General features: G+C 41.3%; 1 protein-coding gene across 1 annotated transcript in view; it reads right to left on the bottom strand.

Annotated features, from left to right (window-relative positions):
- SHROOM4 (shroom family member 4) overlaps positions 1–27,408 on the bottom strand; it is a 388,903-nt gene that overhangs the window by 54,041 nt on the left and 307,454 nt on the right. The window contains exon 5 of the mRNA XM_056128650.1: positions 24,608–24,669. Coding sequence (XP_055984625.1) covers positions 24,608–24,669 — 62 coding nt within the window. The remainder of the gene's footprint in view (positions 1–24,607; positions 24,670–27,408) is intronic.

The raw sequence follows: 27,408 nt of genomic DNA, 5'->3' as shown, positions 1-27,408 counted from the left end.
GTAGACAACTAGGAATGTAGCTACCTGGTATTAAAATTCATTGCAGGCTTCCTGGGAAAGAGTTGCCCAAGAATATACATTTGATTTTCCCACCTACACTCATCATTCAATTGTGACATAAATGATATAAGAAATGTTAACAATGTGGAGTAGGGGCAGGGAAACTGAGCAGAAATTTCATCAGGATTTTTCTTAAATGTCATCTCTACCCTTGACCTTTTCTAGGGCTTTTCATTTTCACTGAGAACATAAACTGTGATCTGTTTCTTCTAACTTCAGCATCAATATAATTTCCCTTTTCTCTGATCTCTCCTTTCTGTTTTTAAACCTAAATTATGTTCTAAAATCCTGATTAAACATTTGTGTACGTTGTTTATGGGGACAAACCCTGCAGTGCTCAGGGCTACTCTGGGCTTTGTGTTCAGGAACTGCCCCTGGCAGCCATACTCAGGGGACCATGCAGTGAGAGGGATTGAACAGATTCGGGCACATGTAAGGTAAATACCTTAAGCTCTTTATTATTTCTACAGACTTAAACTATTACTTCAAACAATGGTTATACTCAGCTTGCATCCAAAATGCCCAAAAAGCTAGTCACAATAAATATCTCTCAGCTGCATCCCAGATTTGAATTCAGTTTTGGATAGGTCCTGGGAATGTAAACTGCAAGCAATATTTTGTAAGATATTGAGGCTCTTGGTCCCGGAACCACGTTTTGAGAATTGCTAACTTAAATCCAAAAGCTATTTACAATACCACTTATCTTCTTCCTTTCACTAGCCAACTTCTTTTATAACAACTTTTAATGTTAAAATGTGTTTTTGGACATCCTTCTTTTTAAATCATTTTTTTCAAAAACTTTATCAATTGATAACATTGTGTTAAAATTAATGAAAAGATACTGAACCCCTCCTGTGCTGCTGGGGAAATGTAAAATAGTAAGGCTGCTTTGGAAAACAGTTAAGCACTTCTTTTAGATATTAATAAAGTGACCATAGAGAGTACAGGATTAAAGTGCTTGTCTTGTATGCTACTGAACTTGATAATACCTGGTTCTACGTATTGGGGTCCTTTAGTATCATCAAATTACTCCTGAGTATAGAGCCAGGTATGTTACCTGAGCAGTGTCAGATGTAGCCCCCCACACCCAAAGTAATTTTTAGAAAGTTCAAAGTTGGGGGCATGGTGCTGCCAGCAGGTCGACCTGTACCTGTGGGGTGAGAGCATCAGTAGCTTGATGGTGCCTTCAGGCTTCCTGATACCCCCAAATTGCCACTGTGCCTTTGGCCAGACCCCAAAAACTTGGGACCAAGTTTACCAAGAAATTAAAGCGGCAAAAGTTAGGTATGTGGGAGACACACCCACAAACCACCTCTAGCTCAGCTATATAAGCTCACAACAGGCAGGGAAAGGGTTGGAACAGGGGTGAGGGGTGGTAATATGGGGGATTTTGGTGGTGGAAAATGTGCAATGGTGAAGGGATGGTTGTTTGATGATTGGATGACTGAAGCTCAAACATGAAAGCCGTGTAACTGTATCTCACGATGAAGCAAAAAAGGGGGAAAATAATAACAAGATAATACAATAAAATTAACATTCAGAATAGAATGAGAAGAAATGTAATGTGGAGATCGACTACTGTCCAGATCCCATGGCTGCTTCTCCTGAAAGGGAGCATAACATGAGGCCCCCATAACCATGCCACTGAACTCTGTGCCAGGCTGTCTCACATGGGGTGCCCCAAAGGGGGGGGGCGGTGAGAGTCTTCCCCGCCCCAAAGGGATCCAGCTCTGGCAGCCAAAAACCTCCACAACCCAACTGCTGCCATGCTCAAGGCTGCTTCCCTTGCACTCAGGTCGAGCCTTACAGATGAGTGAAGTTCTACAGAACCCAGGTAATGTGGATTTTTGTGACCTTAGATTTTAGGCTCAATGGAACCATGAGCGGAGATCCTCTGCCCAGCCACCGTCCAGATCACATGGTTGCTTTTCCCAAAGGGAGCATAACATGAAGCCCCCCTAACCATGCCACCAGATTTTGCGCCAGGCTGTCTCACATGGGGTGCCCCAGAGGGGGATGGGTGAGAACCCTCCCGCCCAAAGGGACACAGCCCTGGCAGCCAGAAACCTCCACAACCCAACCACCGCCACACTCAAGGCTGCTCCCCATGAGCTCGGACTGAGCCTCACATATGAATAAACATACTCCTGGACCACATGGCTGCAAAAGTGGCCGTGCAACACATCATAAAACACTCCCTACCCATTCTCCATAATTGACACGCCACATTTGATGGGGTTCAGAAAGTAGGCAATAAATCATAGAGTGAAATAAATATAATTTTCATTTCATTTCATCATCCTGTTAATCGTCGATTGCCTCGAGCAGGCCCCAGTAACGTCTCTTTCATCCTAGCCCTGAGATTATATTCACGGCTCTTTAGGAGAATGAGACCCATCATTGTTACTGGTATTTGGCATATTTGGTAGGCCACGGGGAGTTTGCCAGACTCTGTCCTGTGGGCAGGCTACATTCAATAGCCTGCAAGTTTGTCCAAAGTAGGAATGAGATAATAAGATGTCATAAAGAAAAGTTTTGATAAGATGTCGCGCGGCCGCGAATGCGGCCGCGCAGTTCCGGGATCTGGATTTTATAGTCTCTGAGTCTTGGCTGCTGATGGGATTACACGGCGCCAGGGGGCCAGGTGGTGGGTGTGACCCCCGCCTACTGGAATTTGGAGGATCTGGGTGGAAGATGCTCGACTCCAATTCGAGTAGGCTTGGAGGTCTCGGCCCCGGAATTTATACATATATAAATATATATATATATATATGTATATATATACATATATACATCACTGTCACCGTCCTCCCATTCATTAATTTGCTCTAGCGGGCCCAGTAACATTGTGAAACTTGTTACTGTGTTTGGCATATCTAATACGTCACGGGTAACTTGCCAGGCTTTGCCGTGCAGGCAAGATACTCTCAGTAGCTTGCCAGGCTCTCTGAGAGGAGCAGAGGAATCAAACTCGGGTCGGCCATGTTGACTGCATGCAAGGCAAACGCCCTACCCGCTGTGCTATCGCTCCAGCCCACATATATACATATTTTCAGATATATATACCAAAGCTCACATCACCCAAACTCTAACATGTTAGTGATATCCTATAGAATGTACTAATGGCTCCTGCCAAAATAGAACAATCTTTACACTTTTTCCTATATTAACACATTTTTTGTAAGAATGTTCAGCAGTTCTTCATAATTGACAATACAAAATATACTATTTCGGTTGTGTTTTGGGACAGGGATTGGGGCTTTGGAAGGAAACATCCTGAATTTGGTGGTCAGAAGGTGTAATGGTGGTGGGATTGGTGTTTGAATACTAAATGTAATCAAACATTGTGAACTAACTAATAAAATTAATTTTTTAAAAAGTAATGTGGAGTTCATGCCAAATTCAATCAGCTTAATCAATTGTTGAATATATAGCAGTGTTCCTACATTTAAAAAAATTGAAAGTTAATAAAGTTACCATATGGTAGAGAAATTCATATCTAAGTATATATCAAAAAGAAATGAAAATATATTTATGTAGACACTTGTACACGGATGGTCATAGTGATGGTGAGATTATTCATCAAAAAATAACAAAAAGTAGGAAAAAACCCAAATACCTGCTAATGGATAAATTAATAAACGAAATGTGGCATATCCAAATAGAATATTATTTGGCAAAATACTGATATACAATATAACATGAATGAGTTTCTAATGCATGCTGAGTGAAAGAAGACGGGTATTCATAAAGCTCACCCATGGTATGAATACTTATATAGGGAATACATAAAATTGGAAAACACAGAGATGAAAGCAGATTAGAGATTGCTTGAGGTTGAAGGTATCAGTAGGGAGGAACTGTAAATGGGCACAAGGAATTTTTATAGAGAGATTATTGTGTTCCTATGATCTAAAATGTGATTGTGATCATGGTTGTACAGTGATGGAAATTTACCAAAATATATCAATTTGTACAATTACTTTTCATTTATTTGTTTGACTGGGACCACATCTAGAATAGCAGTGTTCAGAAATCACTCCTAGTTGGCTTGGCAGACCATATGGGGTGCTGCAGATGGAACCCAGATCAACTGCATGAAAAACAAGTGCCATATTCTTTGTACTATCTCTCTGGACCTGAATTATATAGTTAAAAAGTGAATTTATGTGATAAGCAAATGCATATCTTCTCTTCACGTCCAAAAATACAGAGGCATCATGTCTTCTATTTTCTATGCCCATCACTTTCTCTCCCTATGGTGGTGTTTTACTTTACTTTTCTTTCTTGGTATTTTTCCCTTAGAATCACCATGAGATACAGAGTTACAAAGCTGTTAATGTTGGATTTCAACACCCATCCCTCCACCAGTATACATCAATGTCACCAGTTTCCTGCTCGCTATCCTCCCCCAGCCTGTCTCTATGGCAGGCACTTTCCTTCCTCTCCCCTGCCCCCTCTCTGTCTCCTTTTGAGCATTGCCGTTTGCAGTATAGATACAAAGAAGTTATCATGTTTCTTTCTTCACCTATCTTCCGCATGTACTTCTTATCCAGAATGATAATTTCCAACTATCATTGTCAATGTGGTTCCTATCTACCTTCTCTCTCAGCACTTGAGGCAAGCTTCCAACTGTGGACCAATTCTCCTGGCCCTTGTTTCTACTGTCCTTGGGTATTAGTCTCATATCATGTTTTTTTAATCCGACAAATGAGTCCACTCATTATTTGTCTATATCTCTCATTCTGGCTCATTTCGCTCAGTGTGATACTCTCCATGTCTATCCATTTATAAGTGAATTTCATAACTTTATTTTTCCTAACAACTCCATAGTATTTAATTGTGTCAATGTACCATAGTTTCTTCAGACAGTCATCTGTTCTCAGGCACTCAGATTGTTTCCAGATTCTTGCTATTGTGGATAGTGCTGCAATGAACATTGAGGTGCAGATAGAATTTCTACCATGTTTTTTTGGGGACTCAGTGTATATTTACAGAAGTGGTATTGCTGGGTTATATGGAAGCTCAATTTCTAACTTTTTGAAGAATTCCCATATTGTTTTCCAAAAAGACTGAACCAGTTGGCATTTCCACAAACAATGGGTAAGAGTCCCTTTCTCCCTGCACACATGCCAGCACTGATTGCTTTTATTCTTTTTGATGTGTGCAATATGTATTGTGAGATAATATCTCATTGTTGTTTAGAATTACATATCCATGATGATTAGCGATGTAGAATGTTTTTGTGAGTCTTTTGCCTATGCCCATCGCTTTACAGAGTCTGATTTCTTGAAAACCAATTGTGATTCCAAAATGACAAAGCCATTACTGGGTAGTTGCTTTCCCCTTAAGTGTCCTTTGCACCATCTTCCTCTTTCTCATGTCTTGGCTGTATGACTGACAAACTTTCACCATTAATCTACATATTCTTCCTCATTAACTTCTACATATTCCCATTTATACTTCAACTTTACCAAACACGTTTCTCTGTTCACTGGCCCCAACTATGCCAATCACTTCCTCTAAATCATTGGGCTCATTGCTTTTTTTTTTTGCTTTTTGGATCACACCGGGCGATGTTCAGGGGTTAGTCCTGGTTCTGCACTCAGGAATTACTCCTGGCAGTGCTCAGGGGACCATATGGGATTCTAGGAATCAAACCCAGGTTGGCCCTGTGCAAAGCAAATGCCCTACCCACTGTGCTACCCCAGCCCCCTCATTGTATTTTTTAAGTAGGTACAACTCCACATGTTAGTATATGTTGGAAACAAAGCTACTGTCAGCAATTTACAGCACAACCACCGATGTGGTGTAGGGCCACTCTTGCAGTGCCTGAGCGGGCATATAGTGTTGGGGACTGAACACAAGCCCACGCATTCTGGGTATACGCTTTACTACTTGAGAAATATCCCCAGTTTCAGAGTAATCTTTTTTTTTCAAATTTTTTTTATTATTTATTTTTTATTTTTTTATTAGTGAAACACCATGAGGTACAGTTGTAGATTTAAAATTTTCTGTGCTTGGGTTTCAATTATACAATGATCAGATACCGATCCCTCCACCAGTACCCATTTTCCACCACCATGGATAATATCCCCCCCCACCACCATCCCCCCATTCCCCCCGCCTCTGTGGCAGGGCAATCCCTTGTGTTCTCTCTCTCGTTTTGGGTGTTGTGGTCTGCAAAAGAGGCATTGAGTGGCAAAAATATTCAGTCCATAGTCTACTTTTGACATGCATCTCCCCTCCTGGGAGGATCCTCCAAACACCCTTTATTTGGTGCTCTCTTCTCTATCTGAACTGCCCTTTCCCCTAGAATACCCGGCTGGCCTCTAAGCTATGGAGTAATCCTCCTGGTGCTGATCTCAGCTATTCTTGGGTATTAATCTCATATTTTGTTACTTTATATCCCCCAAATGAATGCAATATTCTATGTCTATCCCTCTCTTTCTGACTCATTTCGCTTAGCATGATACTTTCCATGTTGTACCACTTGTATGTAAAGTTCATGACTTCATCTTTTCTAACAGCTACATAGTACTCCATTGTGTAGATGTACCAAAGTTTCTTTAACCAGTCATCTATTCTTGGGCATTCAGGTTTCTTCCAGTTTCTGGCTATTGTAAAGAGTGCTGCAACGAACAAACAAGTGCAGATGTCACTTCGACTATACATTTTTTCCTCTCTGGGATAAATTCCCAGGAGTGCTATTGCTGGGTCAAATGGGAGCTCAATTTCTAATTTTTTAAGAATCGTCCATACGGTTTTCCAAAAGGGCTGAACCAGTCGACATTCCTACCAACAGTGAAGGAGTGTCCCCTTTTCGCCACATCCACGCCAGCATCGGTTGCTTTTGTTTTTTTGAATGTGGGCCAGTCTCTGAGGTGTGAGATGGTATCTCATTGTGGTTTTGATCTGCATCTCCCTGATGATTAATGATGTAGAGCATTTTCTCATGTGCTTTTTTGCCATTCGGATTTCTTCTTTGAGAAAGTTTCTGTTCATTTCATTGCCCCATTTTTGGATGGGGTTGGATGTTTTCTTCTTGTGGAGTTTAACCAGTATTTTGTATATCCTGGATATCAACCCCTTGTCAGATGTGTATTCGGCGAATATCCTTTCCCATTCTGTAGACTGTCTTTGTATTTTGGTCACTGTTTCTTTGGAGGTGTAGAAGCTTCGTAATTTAAGATAGTCCAATTTATCTATCTCTGTTTTCACTTGCTCGACCAGTTGCGTGGCATCTTTGAAGATACCATTAGCTTCAATGTCATGGAGGGTTTTGTCAACTTTGTCTTCAATGTACCTTATGGTTTCTGGTCTGATGTTGAGGTCTTTAATCCATTTTGATCTTACTTTTGTACATGGTGTTAGGCAGAGTTCTGAGCCCATTTTTCTGCATGTAGCCGTCCACTGATGCCAGCACAATTTGTTAAAGAGGCTTTCCTTACTCCACTTCACATTACTTGCACCTTTATCAAAGATTAGATGATCATATGATTGAGGGGATATGACAGTGTATTCAACCCTGTTCCATTGGTCTGCAGTTCTGCCTTTGTTCCAGTACCATGCTGTTTTAATTATTACTGCTTTGTAGTACAGTTTGAAGTTTGGGAGGTTGATTCCTCCCATTTTCTTTTTCCCAAGAATTGCTGTAGCTATTCGTGGGGGCTTATTGTTCCATATACATTTCAGGAGTGTTTGCTCCATTTCTTTGAAGAATGTCATGGGTATCCTTATAGGGATTGCATTGAATTTATACAATGCTTTCGGTAGTATTGCCATTTTGACAATGTTACGTCTCCCAAACCATGAGCAGGGGATATCTTTCCATTTACTCATGCCCTCTTTTATTTCCTGAAGTAGCATTTTGTAGTTTTCTTTGTACAGGTCCTTTACTTCCTTAGTTAAGCTGATTCCTATGTACTTGATTTTCTGGGGCACAATTGTGAACGGGATTGTTTTTTTTTCATGTTGCTTTCTTCTCTCTCACTGTTTGCATATAGGAAAGCCATGGACTTTTGGGTATTGATTTTATAGCCTGCAACTTTACTATACGAGTCTACTGTTTCTAGTTTTTTGGTGGAGGTTACTGGGTTCTCTAATTAGAGTATCATATCATCTGCGAATAGTGAGAGCTTGATTTCTTCCTTTCCTACCTGAATGCCCTTAATATCTTTTTCTTGCCTAATCGCTATTGCAAGTACTTCCAGTACTATATTGAACAGCAGTGGAGATAGTGGGCATTCTTGTCAGAGTTATCTTTGACTACCTCTTTCATTCACCAATTTTTAATCACCAACATAGCTCTACCTTTTTCTCAAAAGTTGTGATGTATTAGCAAACAAATCATCTGAAAAATTCACAGGACATGCAGCGAAATATTAAATAGCACTGTAGCACTGTCCTCCCGTTGTTCATCGGTTCGCTCAAGCAGGCCCAGTAACGTCCCCATTGTAAGACTTGTTACTGTGTTTGGCATATTGTATATTGCCAGGCCTTGCCGTGCAGGCAAGATATTCTCAGTGGCTTTCCAGGCTCTATGAGAGGGGCGGAGGAATCGAACCCAGCTCAGCCAGGCTGCCCACGCACAAGGCAAATGCCCTACCTCTGCAACATACAAAAATTAATTGATAAAGATCATAGTGTTAAATAGGAAGTGTTAAACTATAAAAATAAACTTAGGAAATGAAACAAACTGTTTTACTCTAGGATTAGGCCAACATATTTAGATTAACCAAAAAGAAGGAAATATTTCTAAGTTGGATCACACCAAAATTAAAATGTTTTATTCAGTTTAAGGCCCCATTAAGATTTTTAAAATCTACATAGTATAGGAAAATATTTTTCAAAAAGAAACTACTACATGTAATACATTAAGATCTTTAAAAACTCAACAATAGGAAAACAATAAGAAACTGTGACAAAGGCCAAAGGAAATCAATGTAGATAGGAGCCACTGAAAGCCTCCTATTGTCACACGGTGGTGCTCAAGAAAAATGGAAAAGGGAAGAGCCTCCAGTGATTGAACAGCTTGAGTGGTTTCCCTTATTCTTAACCCTAACTGAATTAAGAAGGGAGAGTGGAGCTGCTGAGAGATACCTGCAGGTCGTCGCTAGCTCAATACATGCAAATCAATTAATGTGGTCACTACATTCGTAAAAGGAATGATAAAACCCATATAAGTATAAATATAAATTCAGAGAAAGCATTCAACAGTATTTAACACTCATTCAAGAGGAAAAGTCACAGCAAAATGGATATTGAGGGAATATTAAATAAGTATATGAAATTTTCAAACTCATATAACTAACTATAATAACTCCTCTATACATCAGGATCCTCTGTAAGCTGTATTACGGATTCACTACCAGGATCTCACCATTCTACAAGGAAGTGATCATCAATGTAAAGAGAGGGGTTCGCCAAGGAGATATCTTTTCACCGAAAATCTTCAGTGCCACCCTTGAGAACGTCATGTGACAACTGGAATGGGAAGGAATGGGAGTGAAGATAGACAGTTGGCAACAACACCACCTCCACTTTGCTGATGACATTGTTCTAATAACACCAAACATTAGCCAAGCAGCACAAATGCTGGCCGACTTCAACCATGAATGTGGAAAGGTCGGACTACAACTGAATCTCATGAAGACAATGCTTATGAGAAATAGTCTCATTCCTGACATTCCATTCGCTCTCAATGGAATAAGCATCCTGAATGCAACAGTTATTTTTACCTAGGTCGAGAAGCGAACGTGACGAATTACCTGGCACCTGAGTTGCGCAAGAGGAAGACAGCGGCTTGGAATGCCTTCAAGAGCATCAAAGAAATAGCTAAGAGGAGAAGAACCTCTGGTTCTGGTCACATCTCTTCGATTCCACTGTTCCTGCCTCAACATACACCTCAGAGACCTTGGCCCTATGCAAGCAGGATGAGAACGCTATTCGGGTCTCCCAAAGAGGAATTGAAAGAGCTGTGCTTGGATTATCTCGCTTAACTTAAGTGAGAGAAAGAATCCGGAGTTCTGACCTCTGTCAACGATCAAGAATCGGGGATATCAGGGGTGCTTTCTCATTTGCCAAGGCGTCGAAAATCAGATAGGATGAACACATAATGAGATTTGGACACGGCCACTGGACTACTGCCATTACCAACTGGATTCCATGGGACATCAAAAGATCGCGTGGGCCCTCCCCCAACGCAACTCCGGGGGTCTCCTCCCCACCCAGGTCAGTCCGCCCACCAGCATTAGAATCCGGGACTTGGCTTTTGCCCTGCAAATGCCCAGGCATCCTCTTGGACCCTGCAACAAAAGCGGACCTGAGCCCCTTCCTCCTTGCCCACCTCCAATGCTGCTCCGCTTGTCTCCTCCCAATCCAGGTCAGACTGCCCACCAGCATTTCGAATCCGGGACTTGGCTTTCGCCCTGCAAAGGCCCAGGCGTCCTCTCGGACCCTGGAACAAAACCAGACCTGAGCCCCTTCCTCCTCGCCCACACCCAATGCTGTTCTGCCGGTCTTCTCCCCAACCCAGCCTTCAACCCTCACACATACACCTGGTTCCCGTGGGGGCGTGGCCCCTTCAGAAGGGTCGTGGCTTCGGTAGAAGTGGGCATGGCTTAATTTTAGGCAGGCGGATGCTTACACGGCCGCAGGTAGTTTAGTCATACCAAAAAATCTACTCCCCACACCTACACACCAACATGAAGAAACAACACAAATCCCCACCACATGGAGAGGACAATGTAAAGAGTCCAGAAGCCTCAGTAGGTTCTATTCACCTTAGGGACCTCTCTGACAAAGAATTCAGATACGAAGTCATGAGGATGTTCAATGAACTCAATGAAACAGTCAGACAGATATCCAGTAAATTTAAAGAGGACATGAAAGAAACAATGGATCACACAACCAAGAAAATACAGGAAGAAATGAGAGCAGAAATTGGAAAGCTACACACAGAAATGTCATGAATCATAGATTCCATAGATGAAATTAAAAACTCAGTCTGTGCCCTCAAAAGTAGAATAAGCACAGCTGAAGAAAGAATCAGTGAGCTGGAAGACCAGCTGCATCAAGGCAACAGGCAACAACAAACAATGACAAGAGACCTCAAAATAGCTCAAGAGCGAATCAGAGTCCTAGGAGATGATTCAAGGATGAACAACATTAGAATCATAGGATTCTCAGAAGCTCTGGGATACAATCCCTGTGGGAAGCTGGCCCTTTAACTGACCAAGAGCCTATGTGCCTGTGCGGCTGTCCTGACCTACGTGACCCTCAGCAGGTGAAGCCTGTGGTATGGTAATCCTGACCTACGTGACCCTCAGCAGGTAAAGCCTGTCCTGTGTATGATTATCCTGAGAAAACAATTGTCATGGCTGTAACTGACAATGATTAAGTTAGTATAAGCCTTGTAATGCATGGTAGGTTAAACTTATAGATTCTGTAACTTTCCTAACCACATTTTGAGCACGACCCTTTGTTTAGCTGCCTCACTAATATATACCCCCATCACCCTCAATAAAGTGCTGTCCCTTTTTCGCTCTGTTTCTGAGCTGCATCTGTCTCTTTTGCCTTGTGTTCATTCGGTCGGTCCTTCCCTGCACCTACGGATCCTAGGGCCACCTCCGCGGGCCAGAGAGTGGTCTGGCGGGCCCCCCCGCAAATCCCAATGAAAAAGCCATGGTCAGACAAATCATTGCTGAAAAATTCCCAGAATTCGACAATGCAGCCATTCAGATTCAAGGAGCCCGAAAGGTGCCAGTGAAAAAAGACCCTAACAAAAACACTCCAAGACATATCATAGTTAGAATGATGGATACCACCGCATAGAGACACAATACTGCAAGCAGCAAGGGCAAAGAAGGAAATAACATACAAAGGAGCACCACTTAGATTCACAGCAGACCTATCAGAGGAAACAATCCAAGCCCGAAAGCAATGGTGGGATATAGTGAAAAAATTCACTGAAATGAATGCTTCACCAAGAATACATTATCCGGCTAAATTCTCGCTCAAACTTGAAGGAATGGTACACTATTTTCAAGATGAACAGCACCTCAGGAACTTCATAAACTCAAAACAAAACCTAAAACAAGGGCTAAAGGGGCTACTATAAGATAAGACAAACCCTACAAGCACAACAGACCCTTACAGAAAGATGACACAAACCCCCATAACAATAATATCTCTCAATGTCAATGGTGTAAATTCACGAATTAAGAGGCAAAGAGTAGCAAAATCGATTCAGAAACAGAACCCAACATTCTGTTGCCTACACGAAACTCATCTCCAGTCAGAGCAAACACAGACTCAAAGTCAAAGGATGGAAAACAATCCTGCAAGCAAACAGCTCCCTCAAAAAAGCTGGGGTGGCCATACAACCGACAACATAAATTTCAGGTTGAAAAAGATTAGAAGGAACAGTGAAGGCCATTTTCTATTAATCAAGGGATACGGAAAATTGGAAGAATTCACACTCTTAAATGTATACGCACCTAATGAGAGAACAGCTAAATATTTAAAAAAACTACTAACAAATTTTAAGGAGGATATTGCTAACAACACAATAGTAGCTGGAGACTTCAACATCGCCTTATGACCTCTGGATAGATGCACAAGAACAAAACTCAACAAGGAAACATTTGCTTTGAAAGAAGAAACAAAAGAGAAAGGGTATATAGACCTATACAGAACTTTACATCCCCAAAATAAAGAATACACATTCTTCTCCAGTGCACACGGATCATTTTCCAAAAAAGACCATATGCTAGGACAGAAAACATACCTCAATAGAATAAGGAAGATAGAAATAGTGACAAACATTTTTTTCAGACCACGATGCACTGAGGATAGAAGTGAATCACACATGGACACGGAGAACCAAATCAAACAACTGGAAATTAAACAACTCAATGCTGAACAAAGAGTGGGTCAGGAATTAAGTCAAGGACGAAATCAAAAGATAACTGGAAACAAATGAGAATGAAGACACGAACTACGAAGAACTTATGGGATGTAGCGAAAGCCGTATTAAGGGGAAAATTTATAGCTCTGCAAGCATTTCTCAGGACGGAAGAAAGGATGCACTTAAACAACTTGACTTCAGCTCAAGACTTAGAAAATGATCAACAGAAAGAGCCCAAATCAGGCAGAAGGAAAGAGATCATAAAACTTAGAGCACAAATCAATGACATGGAAACCAAAGAAACAATCCAAAAGATCAATGAAAGCAAGAGCTGGTTCTTTGAGAAAATAAACAAGATGGATAAACCACTAGTAACAGTCACAAAGAAATAGAGAGCGAGAACCCTAATAAACAGAAACAGAAATAAGAAGGGGGATATCACAACAGAAACCAAAGAAATTCAAAAGATCATCAGAGACTACTTTGAAAGTCTGTATGCCACAAAACAAGAAAACCTAGAAGAAATGGATGAATTCCTGGACTCGTATCATCACTCAGAAATCACAAAACATAATCCATCATATCAACAAAAGAAAAGATAAAAATCATGTGATCATATCAATAGTTGCAGATAAAGCATTTGACAAGATCCAGCAACTTTTATGATGAAAACTCTCGCCAAAATGGGTATAGAGGGGACTTTCCTCAATATAGTTAAAGCCATTTACCACAAGCCTACAGCAAGCATCATCCTCAATGGGGAAAAACTGAGAGGCTTCTCCCTAAGTTCAGGGACGTAACAGGATGTTCACTCTCTCCACTGATGTTCAATATAGTATTGGAAATACTTGCAATAGCGATTAGGTAGGAAAAAGATATTAAGGGCATCCAGGTAGGAAAGGAAGAAATCAAGCTCTCACTATTCGCAGATGATATGATACTATACTTAGAGAACCCTATAGCCTCCACCAAGAAAATCCTAGAAACAATAGACTTGTAGAGTAAAGTTTCAGGCTATTAAATCAACAGCCAAAAGTCCATGGCTTTCCTATATGCAAATAGTGAAAGAGTAGTAAGTGTCATAAAGAAAACAATCCCGTTCACATTTCTGCTCAAGAAAATCAAGTACCTAGGAATCAGCTTAACTAAGGAAGTAAAGGGCCTTACAAAGAAAATTAAAAAATGCTACTTCAGGAAATAAAAGAGGACACGAGGAAATGGTAAAATATCCCCTGTTCATGGATTGGAGAAGTGACATTGTAAAAATGGCAATACATTCCAAAGCACTGTAGAAATTCAATGCGATCCCTCTTAGGATACCATGACTTTCTTCAAAGAAATGGAGCAAACACTTCTGAAATTTATATCAAACCATAAGCCCACACGAATATCTAAAGCAATTCTGGGCAAAAAGAAATTGGGAGGAATCAACCTCCCTAACATCAAACTCTACTACATAGCAGTAATAATTAAAACAGCATGGTACTGGAACAATGGCAGAGCTGCAGAACATGGTCGAATATACTGACATCTTCCCCCCAAGCCTATGTTCATCTAATCTTCGATAAGGGGGAAAAAAGTGTGAAGTGGAGCAAGGAAAGCCTCTTTAACAAATATTGCTAGCAAAACTGGACAGCTACATGCAAAAAAGTGCAAAAGTAAGACCAAAATGGATTAAATACCTCAACATCAGGCCGGAATCCATAAGGTACATTGAAGACAAAGCTGGCAAAATCCTCCATGACACTGAAGCTAATGGTACCTTCAAAGATGTCACGCCACTGGCCAAGCAAGTGAAAACAGAGATAGACAAATGGGACTATCTCAAACTAAGAAGCGTCTGCACCTCCAAAGAAACAGTGACCAAAATACAAAGACAGTCTACAGAATGGGAAAGGATATTCTCCGAATACACATCTGACAAGGGGCTGATATTGAGGATATACAAAATACTGGTTGAACTCCACAAGAAGAAAACAACCAACCCCATCAAAAAATGCGGCGACGAAATGAACAGAAACTTTCTCAAAGAAGAACTCCAAACGGCTGAAAGGCACATGAGAAAATGCTCTACATCATTAATCATCAGGGAGATGCAGATCAAAACAACAACGAGATATCATTTCACACCACAGAAACTGGCCCACATCCAAAAGACCAAAAGCAACCTGTGATGGTGTGGATGTGGCAAGAAAGGGACTCTCCTTCACTGCTGGTGGGAATGCCGAATAGTTCAGCCCTTTTGGAAAACAGTATGGACGATAATCAAAAAGTTAGTAATTGAGCTCCCAGTTGACCCCGCAATACCACTCCTGGGAATATATTCCAGAGAGGCAAAAAAGTATAGTCGAAGTGACATCTGTACTTGTTTGTTCATTGCAGCACTCTTTACAATAGCTAGAATCTGGAAAAAAACCTGAGTGCCCGAGAATAGATGACTGGTTAAAGAAACTTGGTACATCTACACAATGGAGTACTATGCAGCTGTTAGAAAAGATGAAGTCATGAAATTCATATACAAGTGGTACTACATGGAAAGTATCATGCTAAGCGAAATGAGTCAGAAAGAAAGGGACAGACATAGAAAGATTGCATTCAACTGGGGAACATAAAGTAACAAAATAGTAGACTAACACCCAAGAATAGCCGAGATATGTACCAGGAGTATTACTCCATGGCCTTGAGGACAGCCGCATATGCTAGGGGAAAAGGCAGCTCAGATAGAGAAAGGAGCACCAAATAAAGGGTGTTGGGAGTTTCCTCTCAGGATGGCAAATGCGTGATGAGAGTAGACTATAGACCGAACAAGATTGCCACTCGATGTCTCTTTTGCAAAACACGGCACTCAAAAGGAGAAAGTTAACAAAAGGGAATGCCCTGCCACAGAGGTAGGGTGGGATTAGTGGATGGGGGATGGGAGGGATTCTGGATCTGGTGGTGGTGGAGAATGGGCACTGGTGGAGGGATGGGTATTCAATCATTGTATAACTGAAACCCAAGCACAAAAATTTGTAAGTCTACAACTATACCTCATGGTGTTTCACTAATAAAAATTTAAGAAAAAAAAAAGATCGCGTGGCCGGCCTCCTACAAGATGGTTTGTCTTCGTTGTGCTCCTGAACTTTTGGTATAAGGGTCTTTGTGTTTCTAGAATGAGCAGACGCCATTGGACTATACTAGCACGTGACAGAGACAAATGGAGACGTTACTGGCACCCGGTCAAGCAAATTGATGAGTAACAGGATGACAAGTGATCAAGTGATAACTACAGCAAGCAAATTTAATTATAATAGGTACTCTTTATACCTATTACATCAGAAAAAAAACATTTTCTCTGGTGTCAAAATATAGGGTAAAGTGATATATATATATATATATATATATATATATATATATATATATGGGGGCTGGAGCGATAGCACAGCGGGTAGGGCGTTCGCCTTACAAGCGGCCAACATGGCCGACCCGAGTTCGATTCCTCCGCCCCTCTCGGAGAGCCCGGCAAGCTACCGAGAGTATTCGATATGCCAGACACAGTAACAACAAAGTCTCCAATGGAGACGTTACTGGGCCCGCTCGAGCATATATATATATATTGGTCACGGTCCTCCCATTGTTCATCGATTTGCTCGAGTGGGCCCAGTAACGTCTCCATTGGAGACTTCGTTGTTACTGTGTTTGGCATATCGAATATGTCATGGGTAGCTTGCCAGGCTCTGCCGTGCGGGCGAGATACTCTCGGTAGCCTGCCAGGATCTCCAAGAGGGGTGGAGGAATCGAACTCGGGTCAGCCATGTTGGCCACTTGTAAGGCAAATGCCCTACTGCTGTGCTATCGCTATATATATATAGATAGATAGATAGATAGATAGATATAGATATAGATATAGATATAGATATAGATATTAGCAATGTGTAAAATACCTACCCTAGGGAAGCAAGCTGTTTAAAATCTGTTCAAAAACAATAAGATGTTCGTACTCTTTTAACTAGTAATAAAAACTTTGGATAATTGTTTTTAATGAGAAAATTCATAATGAGGAAAAGGTTTTAGCTACTAATTTTTTCTGAAGCATTATTTTATAATAGCTAGATACTGTTCAACAATATAATTTTCTAACAATTTAGGAATGATTAAGAAAATTAGAGCACATTATGCTAGTGAAGTATTATGCAGTCATTAATATTTATAACTTTTTTTGACGTTTAAAAGCTTTTATACAGCAAAGATAATAAAAAGGAAATCAAGGAATTAGGAAGGAATACTTGTATACCATAGATCGGAGGGAGGGTCTCTATACAGAAAGCATATAAAAATCATGCAACTCAAAAACAATAACAAACAATATAATAAAAATAATGAGCAAAAGATCTGAATAGACTCATCTTCATAGAATACTAACAGATGGCTACAGGCACATAAGAAGTATTCAGCTCCACTTATTATTAGGCAAAATTTATAACTATTGATTAAGCCTGCATGCCAACGTGAAAAATTGTTTATAAAGTAATTCTCAGTGGGAGCAAGAGAATCAGGATGCAAAATCCTACTTATATAGTTATAACCATACTCCTACCATCTCTATAGCCTATAGATAAATTCAAGCAGAGATATGAAAACAATCAAAATTTTAATAAGGTTGGGAGAAGGCTACTTTTTCTTCTGCTTTTTATTTCCTGCAATATTATTTTAAGAGATCAAACATTCTTCCCCTACAAAGTTACACATGTCTATTTTTGTGCACCTACTTTCCCACTGCACCCCACTTTTCTACATCCAGAGAAGCTCACACATGGATCATAGATGCAAAACTGTCTCTACCTCCTGCTCCTGTCCCGTATTCTCCCCTCATCTTTTTCATTATCACAACTAATATATACTGAAAGTTTATAATGCCAAGTTATGTTCTAAATCCTTTACTAACTCATCTAATCATCACAGAAACCATATGAGATAGGTATTCTTACCTCATTTAACAAATAAGGAAATTGATGTGAAAAATAAAGAAGGTGAAGTGGGGGTGGGAAGAAAAAGGACGCCACTTGCTAAACTCCCACAGGCAGACAATGTAAGGAAATGGATTTAAATAGAGGCAGACTGATTCCAAAGCCACAATTCTTAACTGGAGTGGTAATTATTCCTCTAATGTACCCAATGTCTGCTAATGTATCCAATGTCTGCTACTTCTTATTTATACCATACATTTGTCACTTTTCATTCTGCAGTAGCTTATCTCAGTCAGCAAAAATTTTATTTATTTCTAGTTTGTCTCCAGTAGCTATGAGAGTTTGAGAATGTTGGCATCTATTAATGTTAAATTATTTATCTGATTTTATGGTACTCAAAGTGTGATCCCAGGACCATCTGTGGGGATCTTGGTAAAAATGCAAACTTTGAGCCTTACTCTAATCCTTTTAATCATACTCTTGAGTGAGCTTTTGTATTTTCCTAATACACATTCACCTCTGTAAACCATGACCTAGTTATAATAAACCTATATGATGGAGTTTGGGGAAAATAAAACATCACATGCTGTGTGTAAGTTAGTTTGTGGTACATAGATTGCTTTGTAAATGGATATTTGTTATAACCGTTAGTTAACTTTATATAGATTTGTTATCTCAGCCATAGGTGGGTGGGTATCATAATCACTAATGTTTTATTTTTAATATTTACCTGCTTGTCTAGAAAAAGAACATAATAAACTAGTTTTTTATGTTGCTGTTGTTTTGGCGTCAAACCCTGTGATGCTCAGGAATTACTCCTGGTTCTGCACATAGGGATTATTCCTGCACAGGTATGGCATACCATATGGGATACCTGGGACCAAACCCAGGTCATCAAGGGATGTACCCTACCTGTTGTAATATCATCTTGGCTCCATGGTTTTGAGTAAAGTCCTGCAACTTCACTGACTGTTAAGCGATAATTCCAAAAAGGCTCCCCGGTGTCAGGTTTCCTCGGTATGGTCCACTTACTAGCAATGGGACTTTAGGCAAGTGATGTATCTGTGTGTGCTTCAGTTTCTTCAATATTGTTAGAGAGACTAATAGTATGTAACCCATGAGAACAAATAAATACTTGTAAAAGTCTTTGAAAGGTGATTAAATAGAGCACTGTGTTCAAGAAATATTAGTAGGCAGTATTCTTATTTGCATCATTTTACCCATTCATTGATGGAATAAGCTTTGTTTCTTTTTTTAAATTTTATTGAATCACTGTGAGAAAGTTACAGGCTTTCACATTTGGGTTACAATCACACAATGATCAAACACCCATTCCTCGACCAGTGCACATTCCCCACCACCAATCTCCCCAGTATACCCCCCTTCACCATCCTCCCCCTGCTTCCTTGGCAGACAATATTCCCCATACTCTCTCTCTCTACATTTGGGCATTATGGTTTGCAATGCAGACACTGAGTGGTCATCATTTTGTCCATTATCTACTTTCGGCACACATCTCCCACCCCGACTGATTCCTCCAGCCATCATTTTCTTAGTGATCCCTTCTCTATTCCATCTGCCTTCTCCCCTCTGCTCATGAGGCAGGCTTCCAGCTATAAGGCTATCCTCCTGGCCCTTGTATCTACTGTCCTTGGGTTTCAGCCTCATGTTATGTTAAGCTCTGTTTCTTTATTTGGCAAGCAAATGACAAGTCACCTCTTGAGCAACTTCTCTATCTAAGCACTGTGCTAAGCACAGAGAAAGCTATAACCAAGGAAAAGGTTTCCTCTCCTCAAGTTCTCACTTTAATATGGGAAATTCGGCAGATCTACTGGACTTAAATTATTTCCTTACTACATTGTGAAGTCATTGTAGAAATTAGTCCAGGGCAGAAATTCCAAGACCAACTAGAGAATCTAATATTATCTCCACCTGGGCTTGGGACCTCTGAGACATAGTACTGAAGGATTGTCTTTGAAGGTTTACTTAGGATCCTAATTAAAACATTTATAATGGAACAAGAATAAATTGTGGAGCCAAAAGAACCTGGGTCCTAATCTTAGCTTTATCACTTACTAGCTATGTGATTTTAGCTAAATCACATAATTTTTCTGAACCTTACCTACAAAGTAGGTAGTAAAATGAAACATGGTGGAGAATAAATTAGATGAGGAAAAAACAGCCGGGCGATTTATAATTTGGTAGATGATCAACAAGTGTTTTTTTTCTTTTTCACCATCAATCAGAAAGCTGATAATTTCCCAGACTTTAGAATCAGAGGAAAGCCAAAACAATTCCCAACTATACCATCAAGTCATAGAAAGTAATGTATCCCGCCCCCTTGAAGAAGCCTGGATTTATCTGCAGTCAGGATTCTCTCTCTACGTGCACCCACAAAGTCACAGCTTAGAGCCTTTTTTTCATGTATATTTGGAGTTTGAGTTAAATGCTCAATGAAATTTAGGGGCCTCTTAAATTATTTGGCCTGGAGAACTGATTGAATGAGTATATGAAGGAGTTTCACTAAAGAGAATGCCAGTGAGGCTGATAGAGAACAACTTGGAAAATCATAATCACGTATGGCATGTGGATTCATGTCTAGGAAGCATGAGTGTGGGGTACTATGTTTGCCACATTAATGGTGTGACTCTCCACTCCATATATTTTTCTTTAAGTGCTTATGCCCAAATAAATTTCTCCCTTTAACTTTTGCCATTTGAATGCCATTTATTAAAATATCCTTGCCCCTTTCCTTCGTTTAACCCACTGCCACCACAACAAGTTCTTTTGTACTTTTAATGAACAAACCATAAATTATGATTAAGTGTAATCAAAAAAAAAGGTGGAAGTGCCCAAAAAAAAAGTACTTACAATAACTCTCCACAAAAGCACAGCAGTAGTAGATATGGTTTCCTCTTTGCCCCCATGTAACAGCATAAACTACCTTACTGACATGGGGAAAATAGGTATATTTTCCTTCTTATTATTTATATTTAAGTATGGTCTGATCTCACATGACCTTTTGAATGGGAAGGTCTCTGAGTTGATGGGAATGGAGTCCCATAACATTCTAGAATACATTTCCAAAACTGTATTAAACAGTATTAAACAGACTGTACTTAACTGTATTTAACTATATTAAACAGACGCTACTTCCACTACCCAGCCGTCGCCACACTCCAGGACGCTTTCCGGACCCGTGCGGCCGCGCGACACATCATTAGACACTAAATACCCATCTTCCGGAATTGTCGTACCATATTTGATAGGGTTCAAATATGGTAACACCTACAAGGGCGATTAGAGGTCGCCCCAAAAGCCTCTATCCCTCTCGTAAAGACTGGCAAGCTACCGAGAGTATTCCGCCCGCACGGAAGAGTCTGGCAAGCTATCCGCTATGTATTCGATATGCCAAAACCAGTAACTACAACTGGTCTCATTCACCTGACCCTGAAGGCTTCACCGACATGGCAGCACTGAGAAGGATGAGAAAGGAGAGGCCGACAAAATCTCAAGGCCGACGTAGGCTGCCACAACGAAGGAAGACAAAAATGATCGTCTGTACTTTCAATGCATGTACGCTAGCATCAGATGCATCCATCGAGGACCTGATGGTACAAGCGCGAATGATCAAGACATCATTGGTCTGACCGAGACAAGAAGGCACGAATCTCACCATGCCGTTTTCGACACTGCAGAAGAATTGTTCCTCGGAACATGCGATAAAAGAGGTGTTGGAGGCGTCGGTGTCCTTGTCAACACAAACTTGGCCAAGAGCATTGATTCATTCGAATGCCTAACAACTCAAATCGGACGTTTACATTTGAATAGATGTGACTCACTGCCTGCAGTTTCTATCTTCGTTGTCTACGCACCAACATCTCATTATGATGAAAGAGAAATCGAGAAGTTCTACATGGAGCTAGAGAAGTTCTATAAAGAAGACCACACCTTCTACAAGATCATTGTGGGTGATTTTAATGCCAAGATAGGACCGAGAAGATCAGCTGAAGAACTTCACATCGGGACCCATGGCCTAGAATGGAACAAACAGGGTGAGAGACTGTCTGAGTTCATCATGTCGACCAAGACCATTCATGGTAACTCACAGTTCCAGAAGGCAGAATCTAAACGATGGACATGGGAGTCTCCTGGTGGACGATTCCACACGAAATAGACCACATCATATTCAATCGACGGTTTTGCCTGACTGATGTTGCTGTTGTCCCAAAATTTCGAACGGTATCGGACCACCATCTCCTTCGTGCAAAATTCTACTTCACAGAGCAGGGAGAAAGGGCTGCAAAGTTAAAAAAGAGAACTCCCAGAATGACCACCAACTGGGAACTCTTTGGTACTATTGCGGCAACATGGGAAGATGCCATTGTTGACAACATTGATGAGGAATACGATCGACTGGTTCAGCACCTCCATGAATGTGCGAGGAACGCCAAGAGAGAGATAGCCACAAAAAATCGCCTATCTTCGAAAACTCTTGAGCTAATTCGCCAGAGTGGTTTGGCGCATACCTCAGGCAACCGCAAGCTAACGTCCGAGCTCGCAAAGCAGGGCAGAGATGCGATCAAGGAAGACCTCAAAGAGAGAAGAGCAGAAGTACTGGTAGATGCGGCAGAAGCCGGGCAAAATATTCGTTACGCCCGCCTGTCCTTCGCCAACTACAAGACCAAGATGACTGCCCTCCGACGTCCTGATGGATCCATCACATCCTCCAGAACGGCAATGGAGAAGATTATCCATGACTTCTACTCAAATCTCTTCGATAGCCATGTCCACTTGCCGACATACCAAATTCCACAGGATGGATATGTCGTTCCCAATGTTCTCCTTTCCAAAATCCGACACGCCATTTTGTCGGTAAAGAAACAAACAGCACCCGGCCCAGACAAGGTCAGACCTATACACCTGAAGAACCTGCGTCAGTACTCATCAATACACTGGCTCGGCTCTTCACTCGTTACCTGTCTGAATGCAAGGTTCCGTCCCAATGGAAAACCAGCAGGACCGTACTACTGTTCAAGAAGGGAGACATCCATGACATTGGCAACTATCGCCCGATCTGCCTATTCTCTGTCATCTACAAGTTGTCCACTCGAGTCATCCTAAATAGGATTGGCAGAACACTAGATGAAGGACAACCATGCGAGCAAGCAGGGTTCCGCAAAGGATTCAGCACCATCGACCATATCCACACAATAACCAAGCTCATTGAGGTTTCTCGGGAGTTCAAGATGCCGCTCTGTTTAACGTTCATTGATTTAAAGAAGGCCTTTGATTCTGTTGAGACGGAAGCAGTCATTGAAGCCCTAGCCAATCAGGGCATTCAAGCCCAATACATCAGGATCCTCCGTGAGCTGTATTGCGGATTCACTACCAGGATCTCACCATTCTACAAAGAAGTGATCGTTGATGTCAAGAGAGGGGTGCAGAAGGGTGATACCATTTCACTGAAACTCTTCAGTGCCACCTTCGAGAATATCATGGGACGACTGGAATGGGAAGGAATGGGAGTGAAGATAGATGGTCGGCAACTACACCACCTCCGCTTTGCTGATGACATTGTTTGAATAACACCAAACATCAGTCAAGTGGCACAAATGCTGGCCGACTTTGACCGTGAGTGTGGAAAGGTAGGACTACAGCTGAATCTTACGAAGACAATGTTTATGAGAAACAGCCTTATTCCTGACGCCCCATTCGCTCTCAATGGAACGACCATCTCTGAATGCAACAGCTATGTGTACCTAGGTCGAGAGGTCAACATGACAAATGACCTGGCACCCGAGCTGCGCAGGAGGAAGAGAGCAGCTTGAACGCCTTCAAGAACATTGAAGAAATAGCTAAGAGGACGAAGAACCTCCGGCTCCGGGCACATCTCTTTGATTCCACTGTTCTTCCTGCATTAACATATGCCTCAGAAACCTGGGCCCTACGCAAACAAGGTGAGAACGCTATTCAGGTGTCCCAAAGAAGAATAGAAAGAGCTATGCTTGGAATATCACGTTTCACTCAAATGAGAGAAAGAATCTGGAGTTCTAACATCCAGCGACGATCAAGAATCAGGGACGCTGTCTCATTTGCCAAGGTGTCAAAAATCAGATGGGCTGGTCACGTAATGAGATTTAAAGACGACCGCTGGACTAGAGCTGTTACCGACTGGATTCCACGGGATGTCAAAAGACCGCGTGGCCGCCCACCTTCCAGATGGTCAGACATCTTCGTCAAGATCATCAATGATCGTTTTGAGGCCCTTCATGTTCCTGGAGCGAACAGATGCCATTGGGCTACACTAGCACGCGACAGGGACAAATGGAGACGTTACTGGCGCTCGCTCGAGCAAATTGACGACTAACGGGAAGTTAAGTGATTAAGTCATGGTCTGATCTCACATGACCTTTTGAATGGGAAGGTCTCTGAGTTGATGGGAATGGAGTCCCATAACATTCCTAGAATACATTTCCAAAACTGTATTAAAACTAATAATACAGTTAGTTTAGTCTGTATAGCCCAGCTGCTGGCGAAAGCAGGGAGGATTAAATCTATGCCATCAAGCCTTTGATAAGGATACCAGAATTGTTTCCTCAAAGGAAACTGAGCAAAATGAAGATATCACCAGTTTCTAGAGAAGTCTCAGCAGCGCCAACACATCCTAGCTCTCCAAGCTGTCACTTACCTCCCTGACTGGCTGGTCTTCCTGTTTCCTGTTATTGGTTTCCATTTGTCCCCAGGAAATTCCTGCGAAGAAAAAGTCTGATAAGTTAGAGAGCTCTGAGCAGGCAGGTATCCATATGGCTTCATAAATGTGAAGAGGTCAGAAATCTGTCCCTTTTCAGGCCACACAGCTGGATGCTACAGGTTACAGAAATATGAACCTGGACGTCTTCTTTCTGCTGGAACCCAGGGACATGGGCAGTGTGGTCTAAAGGCTCTGTGCTTTCCTTTACTTCTCCACTTCTTTGCCAAACAACATTAATAAAACATTTTAACATGTTTGTTTCTTGTTCTGGCTTTTTCAAAAGGGGGTTGTTTTGTTTGTTCTCAACCAGGTTTACCTTCTCATTATTGCCTATTCAAAGAGACAAAAGCCTCTTCTTGGAAGCCCTGCCCTTCATCAGGATTTGAGACTAAATTCTCCAGCTTCTACTACCCTCTGATATGGTAAGGCAGATAGAGAGTATGAATACTAATACAGTCCTTCCCCCAGAACCACTGCTGAGCTGAGGTTCATCTCTGGGGAGCACGAGTAGTAAGTGCCATATTCACAACACTCGAATAGACCATTCTGGGCATTATTTTGTTCAAGAGCTTACCTAAGCATTCCCCTAATTTTCTTATCTAGCACCATCTTCTACCTAGCAACTCAGAGCTTAACACAAAGGTAATACCTAAATCTCACTGGTTATTCGAATCGGGACTTGGCATTCTCTGTGCAAGTGCCCCAGATGTCCTCTAGGGCCCTGGGACAAAAGCAGCCCTGAGCTTCTCCCTCTTCGCCCCCAACACTGTGCCGGTCTTCTTCCCCACCATGGTCAGTTTACCCGCCAGTATTTGAACCCGGGACTTGGCTTTCTCCGCGAAAGCGCCCCAGGCGTCCTTAGGACTCTGGAACAACAGCAGCCCTGAGCCTCTTCCTCTTTGTTCCCAACGCAATGCAGGTGCAGATATTCAACCCCTCCCAGCTAGCACCACCCCTGACACACCAGGTTCCGGTGAGGGCGTGGCATCTTCAGAAGTGGGCGTGGATTCTGCAGAATTGGGTGTGGCCTAATTTCAGGCAGCCGCTCACCCGAGAGCAGGTAGTTTAGTCATACCAAAAATCTAGTGTAACTTCTCAATTCCCATATCTACACAGCAACATGAAGAAACAACGCAAATCCTCACCACGTGGGGAGGATGATGGAAAGAGTCCAGAAGCCTCAGTAGGTGTTACACAACTAAAGGACGTTTCTGAGAAAAAAATTCAGATATGAAGTAGTGAAGATGTTCCGTGAACTCAATGAAACAGTAAGACAGAATCCAGTAACATGACAGGAAAAATCAACAAATTACGGGAAGAAATGAGAGCAGAAATGTCACGAATAAAAAATTCCCTAGATGAAATAAAAAAAAAAAACTCAGTCTGAGCCCTCATTAGTAGAATGACTACAGCTGAAGACAGAATCAATGAGCTGGAAGATCAGCTGTACCAAGCCAACAGACAACAACAAAAAATGGCAAGATACCTCAAAATAGCTCGAGAGAAAATCAGAGTCCTAGGAGATGATTCCAAAAGTAACAACATTAGAATCATTAGAGTACCAGAAGCTCAGGGAGACAATCCCAATGAAAAAGCCAAAGTTAAATCATTGATGAAAAATTCACAGAGCTGGACAATGCAGAAATTCATATTCAAGGAGACCGAAGGGTGCCAGCTAAAAGAGACCCTAACAAAAACACTTCAAGACATATCACAGTTAGAATGATCAATGCCGCCAATAGAGACACAATACTGTAAGTGGCAAGGTCAAATAAGGAAATCACATTCAAAGAAACACCTCTTAGGTTCACAGCAGACCTATCAGAGGAAACTCTCCAAGCCCAAAGGCAATGGTGGGATATAATGAAAAAACTCACGGAAATGAACACTTCACCAAGAATACTCTCTCCAGCTAAACTTTCACTCAAACTCGAAGGAACAGTACACTATTTTCTAGATAAATAGCATCTCAGGAACTTCATAGACTCAAAACCAAACCTAAAACAAGGGATAAAAGGGGCTACTCTAAGACAAGGCAAACCCTACAAGCATAAAGAACGCTTACAGAAAGATGAACAAAACCCCATAACAATAATCTCGCTCAAAGTCAACGGTCTAAATTCACTGATTAAGAGACACAGAGATACAAGTGGATACAGAGACAGAACCCAACATTCTGCTGCCTACAAGAAACTCATCTCAACAGTCAGAGAAAACACAGACTCAAGGATAAAGGATGGAAAACAATCCTACAAGCAAACAGCACCCTCACAAAATCTGGGGTGGTCATACTAGTATCTGACAAAATAAATTTCAGGTTGAAAAAGATAAGAAGGGACAGCGAAGTCTATTTTCTATTCATCAAGGGCTAGGTACAACAGGAAGAAATCACACTCTTAAATGTAGATGCACCTCATGAGGGAACAGCTAAATATTTAAAAACAACTGCTAACAGATTTTAAGGAGGACATTGTTAGCAACACAATAGTAGCTGGAGACTTCAACATTGCCTTATAACCTGTGGATAGATCAACAAGAACAAAACTCAGCAAGGAAATTTTGGTTTTGAAAGAATAGAAGAGAAAGGGCTTATAGAACCTATATAGGGATTTACACCCCAAAAAGAAAGAGTACACATTCTTCTCCAGTGCACAGAGAACATTTTTCAAAATAGACCATGTGCTAGGACAGAAAACATACCTCAATAGAATCAGGAAGATAGAAATAGTATCAACCAT

This window comes from Sorex fumeus, unplaced genomic scaffold, assembly GCF_029834395.1.
Source record: "Sorex fumeus unplaced genomic scaffold, SorFum_2.1 ptg000065l, whole genome shotgun sequence".
NCBI classification, from domain to species: Eukaryota; Metazoa; Chordata; class Mammalia; order Eulipotyphla; family Soricidae; genus Sorex; species Sorex fumeus.
The sequence above is the reverse complement of the archived record's forward strand: the minus strand, read 5'-3'. Positions and strand labels throughout refer to the sequence as shown.